Source organism: Arvicanthis niloticus, unplaced genomic scaffold, assembly GCF_011762505.2.
Source record: "Arvicanthis niloticus isolate mArvNil1 unplaced genomic scaffold, mArvNil1.pat.X pat_scaffold_316_arrow_ctg1, whole genome shotgun sequence".
Lineage (NCBI taxonomy): Eukaryota > Metazoa > Chordata > Mammalia > Rodentia > Muridae > Arvicanthis > Arvicanthis niloticus.
Window position 1 is genome coordinate 37560 of NW_023045971.1, and position 11382 is coordinate 48941.

Consider the following 11382-nt stretch of genomic DNA (forward strand, 5'->3'; position numbering starts at 1 on the left):
TGAAGACCTTTGCTTGGTAGCGTGAAGGATGAGCTGTCGTGAGGCGTGGACTCTTGTATCTGGTTAGGTCAGCAGCTTGTTTTCCTTTTCCCCTCTGTTGTCTGGGGTCTCGTACATGCCTAGGGCAGCATCACTGTGCTGCTCTCTAAGCCTTGAAAGATCTGGGGAAAGACTAAGGCCAGTAGCCTGGGGAATAAGGAGCGGGTTTGAGAGCTAGCAGAAAGCAGAATCCAGGGAACAGAAAATCCAGGAAAAACCGGCATTTCCAAAAAAGCTTACAGGGTTTTGTTTTATTTCATTTCGAGACAGGGTTTCTCTGTGTAGCTCTGGCTGTCCTGGGACTTGCCGTGTGTAGAGCAGGCTGGTCTACAGCTCATAGAAATCTGCCTACCTCTGCCTCCTGAGTGCTGGGATTAAAGGCATGGTATCACTCCCAGCTGGTTTTGTTTTTAAAAGCATATTAATCATGCTAATTTCAGATATGTGTAGTTTTTCCTGACCGTAAATAAGATGTATAACTTTAATGAACATTATGTTATGGGGTCGTATAAAAAGTAAAAGCCGGGCTGGGTGGATGGGTCAGTGGCGCAGCTGCTTGTGTGTGTGAGAGATGACTGGAGTTCGGATCCCCAGCACCCAGGTAAATGTTGGGTGCATGTGGTAGCTCATCTGTAATTCCAGCACCTGAAAGGCAGAGGCAGAGGATCCCAGAAGCAGGCTGCTAGCCAAGTCAGCCAGCCACATCAGTGAGCTCTGGGCTCAGCTGAGAAGACTCTGTTTCCGTGAATAACGTGGAAACCTCTCGGTGTCGGGCTCAGGGCTCCACCCTTGCATGCACACATGTGTATTGACACATGCACATGTGTGCACACACAGCACAGACACGTGAGAGAAAAAACAGGAATCATGATGTAACGCGCGCCCCCAAAATCCCTTTTCGCCCGCGAATAAGGACACGGAGGCAGTAATCGGGTATCACTACAGACGAGGCTTTACTTCTTGTAACAGCAAAAGCGGAAAAGACGGAAGAAACCGGAAGAGGCTCCCTTAAATACACCCTAGAGTGACGTATTCACATTTGGTTGGCTGTTCGTTCACCACCCAATATGCCTCGGGATTGGCAGTGACTAATGGCCCGCCTATCAGCCTAGCAACTGCGCAGATAATTGTATAGCCACTGCTAACAGCAGCTTCCTACATCTCCCCCTGTTTAAATTATTAATATGAAACAGCCTTTTGCCTATTAAATGTAGTACCAAATAAGATTCGAACTCAAACCCGATCAAGCAAACTCCATCTTGGGGGGGAGTAAGCGATCAAGAGCTTATAGCCCGAAGATTTTTTCCTTACCCTTCCAGGTGCAATGGAGACCAGTCCTCTGGGTGCACGGGCTAAGGAAATATAAAGAGAATTGACACCCATCCCTGTGCAATGGAGCATATATATAGCTCCCAGGAGTGCGAGGGCTGTCAACCTATTATCTGGTATCACAATTATTTAGGCAAGAGCTGACTGGACAAGACTTCTCATCTACCCAGTGCAAATGAGCCGAGCTCTTGGGGTGCATAGACTGAGAATGTCTCTGTCATAGGCTATTTTTTAGCCTAGATCGTCAAATTTCAGGGAGGGATGCTTGCTCCAAGGTTTGCGAGTGCTTAGGCTTTAAGCTACTTTGTCACTTATATTGCTGGGCTTTGAGCTTACAAACCAACCATTTATGAATACTAATTCACATCATAGAGCTGTATATCAAGTAGGCCTATTTCCGCTCTTTAGAAAGAAAGAAAGAAAGAAAGAAAGAAAGAAAGAAAAGGCAGAAGAAATTTATTTTTAATAAGTAAAATCTCCACGGGAAACAGGCTCCATCCACACTCCATCAAGGCTGGAAATCCGGATTTGCAATGGCTGCTGTATCTGGTCCAATTTCCCATTTCACTTTCCTTTTAAATAAGCAGAAAGATCATGGCTTTAAGTAACTGCATCGTTCACAAATCTTAGAGGTGTAACACCTGGATGTGGGGCTGTTGACACAGCTTATTTGAGCCACATCTGTGAGCCCCTTCACATGGGCTAGAGCCAATCAACTCTCTGATTGACCAAAGTATATTTTAAGTCTCTATAATGATGTATTGAGATGGGCACAAAGGTAGGCACATGCACAACCAAGGCTAGGTCTAGTGATCCATTCTAGCCTTGTGCTAAAAAGCATGTAACATTTTTACAATCCAAGATATCAGAATTATTCTGAAGGTTGGATAACATAAAGAAAAATGAAGGGTCTACACACACCAACACTGGTTGTGCAGATGTATTTTTAAACACCTTATTAAATTTAATGTTATTTAAATGGCTAGAGATATTAAATCTTGTAGCCGAAACATTTTGTACTTTATGAAACATATTTAACAAGACAAAGGTAGATATACCCCTTTTTTAACATTTAAACAGTGACTACAACACATAAATTGTGTTGAAGCAAGATAAACTCAAGAAAATATATATATGATTTAATTTAGGACTTACATCCCTTTGAAAACATTAAACAGAGGTTTTAAATCCTCTTATGGTAAGCTTAAAATGAGGTTTTAGTCAAATAATATCTCTTAACAACCTTTAAAAATTACTAAGAGTAATTTAAGATTAAAGTAAACTATTTTTCTTTGCATGTACACTCACAAGCCAGAAGATGGCGTTAGATCCCCACCACAAATGGTTATGAGACACCACGTGGCCGCTGGGAGTTCAGCCTTTATATTTTAAATTAAGTCCAGCCTTAATGGCTGAGTTATTTCTAAAGTCAAATTGACTCAAACATTGAAAGACACTGTCTTTGAATATCTTTTTGAAGTAACAAGTATTTTAAAAATTTTAAAAGCTCGCTATATTGAAGCGATAGTTTGTAGAAAAAATTTTCTTTAGAGAAATCCACTGGTAAAATATAATATATATCAAAGGATTTAACCTCTTATCCTTTTTGTATTAAGGCAACAAAATTTGTACATATATGTAAAATATAAAATATTACCCATTTTCTGAAGCAATTATTTTTTAACAAATATTGTTTCATGGCCTCTTAAACATTATGAATAAATTTATTATTTGTAAACCTTTTACCTTTACCAAAAATGTAAAGGAATGGTATAAAAATATTTTTTATGTAAACATTTATTGAAATGGTAGCTGGAGAAAACAAGTTAGGCTGTATAAAACTTAAATTTGAACTTTATTTTTTGGATTAATTTAATAACCAATCCTTTTTTGTCCCATGAGAATATCGGATAAAAGCCAATTTTATTCTCTAATAATTGTAACACATATTAAAGGAATCTAAGGAATCTTATTTTTAACAACTTTGATTATAAAGGAATTAAAATAATTTGAACCATATTCTATCAGCAGGCACAGCTATACTTATGGAGGGAAGCAGGCATAAATTTAATTTTTGCAACATAATCATAACGTTTAGCCCACAGACTGTTGAAAAATCTTTGGTCTTAGGTTTACCCCTCCTCTCACAAGAAACAATGAGAACAAAAGACAAATTCCCTTAAGCACATTTCTAGGGCCTGGTCTGAAGACCCAGAACAAAAGGAAATGCTTTGCACCCGGGCTTCTACAGGCAGTCTGCATTGTCTTAATTCAAATGTAAATGCACTTAACCTCCCTCTGCCTGCCTGCCTGCCAGTTTAGGTGCAGTCTCGAACTGAGAGATTTTGCCTTTATTTAAAACCTTAAATTTGAACTAAAAACCTCTGGAACAGTTTAAGATTTTACCAAATCCCACATCGATATACTCAGCCAAAAATGGCAGGAGAGTCAGAGCCGAAATCTTGTAATCCAGCTTCCTTCTTTCTGATCCTGCGACGGCTCCCGCTCCTGCAGCCGCGTCTGTACCACGTGGGGGCCAGCGACTCCAGGCCGCGCTCCGCCATCGCTCCGCCATTTTGGCTGCAGCAGCCACGTGGGGACCCAAATTGAATTGTTTCCACCTGTGGAATAAACACAAACAGCTTCCCACCCCGGGCCACAGCACGCTTCTAGGCAATTTTTCAGTCTCCCGTTCCCACGTTTCGCCGCTGCGAGCGGTTTCGCAGCTGTTGCGCGCGGTTCCGTCTCTGTGGCGCGCGGTTCAGTAAAAATCCCTTGTTCCATCACTGGCATCTGTTCTAACTTGTGCCTCCCAAGTGCTGGGATTAAAGGCGTGAGCCACCACTGCCCGGCTTCCTCTGTCTGCTGGACTGCAAGCCGCGCAGACGCCTCTGTAACTCGTCTGACCCAGGCCCTGTCGCAGCGTCTCTGTTCCCACAGCCCGAGCCGAGAAGCACGGCCGGGGACCCTCGAGCCCGAGCGAGCCGCTGGCTCCGGCCGAGGTCGGTGGGGCTGGGCTGAGTGACTTAAGATTTTAGCACAAGCGGCTGCTTCCTCTTCGGAGCTGCCCAGTTCTATGGAGTCAGGCTCCTTAATGAAGTATAGGGGGGTCCCTTTGACCTCCGTTCTCTCTCCGCCATCCGGTGGAGGGTCTCCAAGCTTAATGGACTCTGCAGTAGTCCGTGTTTCCTTTGAACACTCCCTTTTATCACCAGACCCTTTTTGTAGCCTGCCAACACACTTTAGTTCTGATATGCCCGAGTAGCCACAAAACAATTGCGATATGAGCAAGAGTTTAATTAATGAAGTGGCCACAGTGGATTTAAATCCGCTTGTTAAGATTTCTATTTTAGACATAACTTCCAAAGTGTGTACCTCTTATCCTGTAGTTTGTTAACCCGACCCAAAACTTGGGTGGTCTTTCCGCGGCACCTTGACGTTCCCGGGTTTCGGCACCAGTTGTAACGCGCGCCCCCAAAATCCCTTTTCGCCCGCGAATAAGGACACGGAGGCAGTAATCGGGTATCACTACAGACGAGGCTTTACTTCTTGTAACAGCAAAAGCGGAAAAGACGGAAGAAACCGGAAGAGGCTCCCTTAAATACACCCTAGAGTGACGTATTCACATTTGGTTGGCTGTTCGTTCACCACCCAATATGCCTCGGGATTGGCAGTGACTAATGGCCCGCCTATCAGCCTAGCAACTGCGCAGATAATTGTATAGCCACTGCTAACAGCAGCTTCCTACATCATGACAGGTGTGGTGATACATACCTGTAATCCCAACATTTGGGAGGTACAGGCAGGAGAATAAACAAGGTTATAAATTTAGCCGGGCGGTGGTGGTGCACGCCTTTAATCCCAGCACTTGGGAGGCAGAGGCAGGCGGATTTCTGAGTTCGAGGCCAGCCTGGTCTACAGAGTGAGTTCCAGGACAGCCAAGGCTACACAGAGAAACCCTGTCTCGAAAAAACAAAAAACAAAAAGAAAAAAAAAAAAAGAAAAACCAAAAAAAAAAAAAGTTTATAAATTTAAGGTTAGCCTTAGACACAGAGAGATCTAAGCCCATTTATTGTGGATGTTAATAAGCAGTTTACAGTTTTGCTTTTCAATGACCACAGGTGGGAGTGCCTGGGCAGGTAAGAATTTCACGTCCATTTCTGCCCTGATGCTGTTTCACCCAGGACAGCTGACCCCCCAAATTAGGCAGGGGTGATGGGGCTTGTGTCTTTTCTCGTAGGTGCAGCCGATCCAGCCGACACAAGCCGTGCCGCAGCCTGCCGTCCTCCTCAGCAGCCCTGCCTCTACACTTAAGCCGGCAGCCTCAGCGCCCATCCCAATCACCTGCTCAGAGACCCCTACTGTCAGTCAGCTGGTATCAAGTAAGTGATTTAGAAGAGAAAGGTGGGTCTGGGGTACCTGATACCTATGTAGTCCTAGCTACTCGGGAGGCTGAGACAAGAGCAGTCTTTGAGCCCTGAAGTTGAAGGACAGCCTAGTGAGATTTTGCCCCAAACATATCCATAAGATTTCTGGTGTCCAAAAAGTAAAGGTAAGGTAGAGGCCCAAAGTGGAAAGACGAGAACGTTTAAGTTTTCTTTTACATTAGTTTATTTGTTTGGGAGCCAGGGGTGGGGCATGAGTATCTACCGTGTGCGTGGCGGTTCCTGGGGATTAAACTCAGGTCCTCAGGCTCAGTGGCAAGCGTCCTTACCCACAGAGCCTCTACCAAGACATGACTTTCATATCCCCTTTCCTGTTGAGTTTCACAGTGGAAGTGGAGGCTACTTAGCTGTCTGTTCCATTACACTGTGCCACTGGCTGGCTCAGTGTGGCCTCTCACCTAGTTCTGAGGAATAGAGAGGGCAGACGTGTGTCTGGCTGGGATCAGAGCAAGGAGCCTGGGAGAGGGTCAGCAGTTAGACCAGAGCATCCTGGGAGAGGGTCAGCAGTTAGACCAGAGCATCCTGGGAGAGGGTCAGCAGTTAGATCTAAGGGAATCTGAAAACAGTTGGTTTCAGTGGGTTGTTCCAGGGCCCGTGCCTTCTAGTTGTGTTTATCCAGGAGACACCGTGATGGGGTCTTTTGGTAAATGGCATAGATCCCTTTGATGTACCAGTATACTGTCATCTTCATGTACTTTTCCCTGCTCCCTCCCTCTGGCCTAGAGCCTCACACTCCAAGTCTGGACGAGGATGGGATCAACTTAGAAGAGATCCGGGAATTTGCCAAGAATTTTAAGATCCGGCGGCTCTCCCTGGGTCTGACACAGACCCAGGTGGGCCAGGCTTTGACGGCGACAGAAGGACCAGCCTACAGCCAATCAGCCATCTGCAGGTAAGCAGGCTTTAGGATAAAGCCAGGGCCTGCTTCACATCGTCAATGGCTCTCCTGGGAATCCAGGAATCCAGCCCCGTTCCATGTTCCCCATGTTTTAGGCTGCTTCCTTTCACGTAAGGAAGACTGTCCAGGGGAGGGCACAGACAGAGTAGCCAAAGACTGACCCAGGACTTCTGAAGTCCAGGCCCAATCCCGAGTGTTTAGATGTTCTTCTGAGAGAGCCCAAGCCCACTGAAGAATCTTAGCAGGAAAGGGTATCACTTTTTTTTTTTTTTTTTTTTTTTTCCAGGCAGGGTTTCTCTGTATAGCCCTGGCTGTCCTGGAACTCACTCTGTAGACCAGGCTGGCCTTGAACTCAGAAATCCGCCTGCCTCTGCCTCCCAAGTGCTGGGATTAAAGGCGTGTGCCACACCGCCCAGCCAGTCTCACTTATTAAGTTGGTCTGTCTTAGCCCCTCAGTTAGTCAGAATCCCGGTGTGCTCCTGGCTGCCTTGCCTCCCATGCCTGCCAGGTCAGCTCAGCCCAAAGGAGCAGCGGGTCTTTATTGTTGTTGTTGCTGCTGCCATGGGAGCATAGAGAGAGGAGAGTGGTCCTCATCTCTGAGGGGCCTTTAAGGTGACTCTTCAAAGAACTTCCAGTCATTTGGGGGTGAGCGGTCCTGTCCAGTCAGCACATGCCCTAGTGGAGGCTGTGGCGTAGTCTCATTCTTGAGGCCTGGGATGTTTAAAGTCTGAGGAATCTAGGCTGTGAGGGGCCAAGAGGATGGGGACACAGTAGCATGAGAGCAGCCCTGGGAGTACTGCCTTTCCCTCGTGTGAGATGCACTTGAGAGACAGCTACGTGCCTCTGCCCCTTCCTCAGGTTTGAGAAGTTAGACATCACACCCAAGAGTGCCCAGAAGCTGAAGCCAGTTTTGGAAAAGTGGTTGAACGAGGCAGAGCTGCGGAACCAGGAAGGCCAGCAGAATCTGATGGAGTTTGTGGGTGGCGAGCCCTCCAAGAAGCGCAAGCGGCGCACTTCCTTCACGCCGCAAGCCATAGAGGCTCTCAACGCCTACTTTGAGAAAAACCCCCTGCCCACCGGCCAGGAGATCACGGAGATCGCTAAGGAGCTGAACTACGACCGCGAGGTGGTGCGGGTCTGGTTCTGTAACCGACGCCAGACTCTCAAGAACACCAGCAAGCTGAACGTCTTTCAGATCCCTTAGGGCTTACTGTCAGCACTTTGTATTCTTCCCTCAGCAACCAGCTGAAGTCACTGCAGTGGCAGTGCCGTGTCCAGCTGTGCTTGCCCTAGGTCGTGAGACTCCACCTGTGCATGCGTGTCAATGCCTGCCTCTTCTGCCCACATATGTCACACCCTGGGGTAGGCCTGAGGGGCTGCATGAGAGCCTAGGCTCTGGGCTGGGCATGTGGAAGGAGGGGGTTTGTGGGGTCCTTAGAAAGGCACTTTGCCAAGGTGGTTTCTGAAGGGTGGATTGTGGTTGGGAACCAGAAAGGCTCTGTCTTTGGATCAGGGCTGTAGCAACTCTTGGGGTCAACTGTGTAGTAGCTCTTGTTTTTGGTGGCACCCTTTACCCTTCCTCTCAATCCTCTGTGGCTGTGCCCGTGTGACAACTCACCAGGTGGAACTGCAGCCTCGCACTGCCTCCCTTATTCTGTATATGGGCACACTGAACCTCTTAAAGGATCAAGGAGATGGAATCCAGAGAAGTGGGGTGTGCTGCTCAGACCCACTGTCTGCCTTGATCTTGAGGTTTCCAAGGTGACATCGAGGGGTCGGATGCCTGAGGTCAGGAGCTCCGAGGTCCCTCCCGGGGTCCAGCTGGTGGTGGGATTGTGTTAAGTCAGAATGTTTTCTTTCCCAAACCAAGTTGGAAGGAAGCAAGAGTGAACTCTCCCATCCTGGAGAGTCTTAGATCTGTGGCAGGTCTGGAATTTCTAAGGTAAATAAGGCCATCTACCCAGATTTTAATCTGATCTTTGTTTACAGCTGTCTTCTAACACAGGAGTGTGGTAAAGAGCTTGGGAAATTTTCCGCTGCCCACTAATGTAGGCAGCAGCAGGGGCACAGATTCCAACTTTCTCCCTCTCTTGTGCCCATACCTATCTCAGTCCAGGACTGAGATGTCTTCAAAGGAGCCAATTGAATGACAAGCCAGACAGAGAGGGGCTGTCATGGGGAGGAAGACAGTATCCAGAGGGATGATGGTCCCTGGAGGTCTCTTGTTGAGGCTGACTTAACTCTAGTTTTGTTTGTAACTTTAAGTCTTGGAGGTCTCCAAAGACTTCACTTGTTCAGTTTGTTCAGTTGTAGACCAAGTCTGTGTGTGGTGCTCCCCTGAGCCAGCAGTGCCCAGGTCAGGGCTTCCCTCGGTAGGTGATGGCCATCTGGGGCCTGGCATCATATGCAAACCACTAAGCCAGCTTCCAGCCACAGAGAGGCAGGCCAGACTTTTCGCTTCAGTGCACTGGCTGGGGAATGTTGCTCAGCGGGAGACAACTTAGCGTGTACAAGGCTCCAGAGTCAGTTTGTAGCACTGAGGGAAACACTAGTATTTGATTTCAAGAAGTCAGGAAAGAGCTAAGACTTTCCTTGGATAACCCTTGACAAGCTGCAGGTGTCAACCATCTCGATACTTTTGGGCTTGGTTCATTGGGTTTTGTTTTGTTTTGAGATAGGATCGCACTTAGCACAGGCTAACCTCAAACTTGTAGTTGAAGACGACCTGATCCTTCTGTCTCCACCTCCCAAGTGCTGGGATTGCAGTCACGTGCTGCTGTGCCTGGCTCTTCTCCACTCCATAAGGTTACTTACACTGGATGATGTCCACATCACATGATCTACCCTGAGGAAATGACTCTCAAACAAGAACATGATGCCGTCTCCATTGGTCCCAGTGCAGAAAGGCACTAGGGCCCAGCTTCCTCTCATGTAGTTTCCTTTCCTGATGACTGCTAGTCCCTCTTGGGTTCTGTGGTGCAGAGGACCTCCTAGTAGCTATGACACTGAGAGGAGGACAGTTGTGTACTGATCACACACACACACACACACACACCCCACTGCATTCCAAGTCTGTCAGGTATAAGGAGACAAGTAGGCAGCTTTCCTGACCCTGCCTCCCAAGAAAGAATGTTCCCAGAGCGCTTCTAGGTCATGTGATTATCAACCTGCTGCCATGAGAGGGGAAGTCAGGAGGGGTCCTGTAAGAGAGCTTTCAGTAGGGACGCTTAGTCCCGAATCTTCTCAAGGTGATGCACCTGAGAAAATTATATGCAGCTGTTCTTGCTGGAAACCTGCACTCAGGAGCTCACACACAGCTCAGCCATGCTGTGGACATGGGAGAGGATTCCATCTGTTCTGTGCATGACAGGGAAAGAAAATATCATGAACCACTGGTCTAAATTAAGCCTGGCCACGCATTCTCACCCCATCCTTTGTCTAAATCTGTCTTCCCAAGGCTGGGCTAGAATGAACCATTTTCTCCCGTGTTGGAAAGACACATCGGTCTTTCAGAAGAACAGTACCAGAGCCCAGATGTTTACAGGCTGGATTTCTCAAGTAAGGGGTGCAAGTGTATAAAGTGGACACAAAGTGGGGTTCACTTTGGCCTTTGAATTTTGCCCCTGCTCTCTAACCTGAGCCACTGACCTACAGTCTTTGTTATTTTGGGGAGCATTAGACTCTTAAAGTGTTAATAGCAGTTTTATCTTGAAAGCACCTTCTTGGACTTAAGCCCGCACTTGATGGCTTTTTTGCCCTGGAAAGGGGAGAATGGGAGGAAGTAGTTCAACCGTATGATTGGTTTGAAGTGATGGGAAACCAAGACTCTCTATGGCCCTGCTGATTGGCTGAGTCAGCTACGCCCTTCGACCCTGCACTAACTATGGCACTTCATCCAAGCAAAGTCCACAGAAGAAACTGGTTACATGAACCGTGAACGCACGTGAGTTTGGAATGAGGACACCTGATGTGTTTGTGTTCTTGAAAATCCAGTCACCTTCCTTTGCCCAGGACTCCTTTCCTGCCTGGTGGGCCACATCCTGAAGTCCCAACATTCTCGGGGTACGGAGGGCACCGCCCACTGAAAGCCGAAGAGGAAGATGGGGGAGTACTGCCGTAGCGTGTGAATAAACAGTATTTTTTCTTTCGTATTTCTCTGCCTACCTTGTTGCTTCCAAATATGAGAGAGCCAGTGTCAGAGGCCAGGGATGCGTCATGGCTGCCTTTGCTGTTGGCTTGCCTAGCAGGCGGCTTCAGCTCAGCGCCTGGATTGCCACTCCAGCAGATCCCTCTTGATTCCCCCAGCCCGACTCTCCTATGGGGCTGAGGGTGTGAAGGGTTAAGGGGCCATGCCCTTTCCCTCATAAACTGCCTTTTGGGTACTTAGGGTCCCAGAATCTCCTGCTAAGCCTACATTTGCGCCCCTCTTCTGCGTCCCAGTGGCAGGTTATGTTGTTGGTAGGGATACTGCCTGTTTATAGTCTTAGGCTGTAACAAAATTCCTCTTCTTGAGAAGCTTTTAATAAGAGAAAGTTCCTGCTTGTAGTTTTGGACCCTCTTGGAGTTACCTGGAGGAGCCACTGAGTGCTTCTTCCGGATAGACCAAAGTCTTCAATGGAATGTCATGTGGCGTCGGGACACACCCTCTTTCAGGAATCTCTTTAAAGAGCT

General features: G+C 47.4%; 1 protein-coding gene across 8 annotated transcripts in view; it reads left to right on the plus strand.

Annotated features, from left to right (window-relative positions):
* Nucleotides 1–10862, plus strand: part of LOC117701903 (POU domain, class 6, transcription factor 1) — a 30038-nt gene extending 19176 nt beyond the window's left edge. For all 8 annotated transcript variants that reach the window (XM_076706323.1, XM_076706321.1, XM_076706320.1 and 5 more), the window contains 3 exons: nucleotides 5609–5750; nucleotides 6537–6705; nucleotides 7570–10862. In XM_076706323.1, the coding sequence (XP_076562438.1) occupies nucleotides 5609–5750; nucleotides 6537–6705; nucleotides 7570–7915 (657 nt within the window). In that variant the 3' untranslated portion in view covers nucleotides 7916–10862. The remainder of the gene's footprint in view (nucleotides 1–5608; nucleotides 5751–6536; nucleotides 6706–7569) is intronic.
* Nucleotides 10863–11382: the final 520 nt, after the last annotated feature.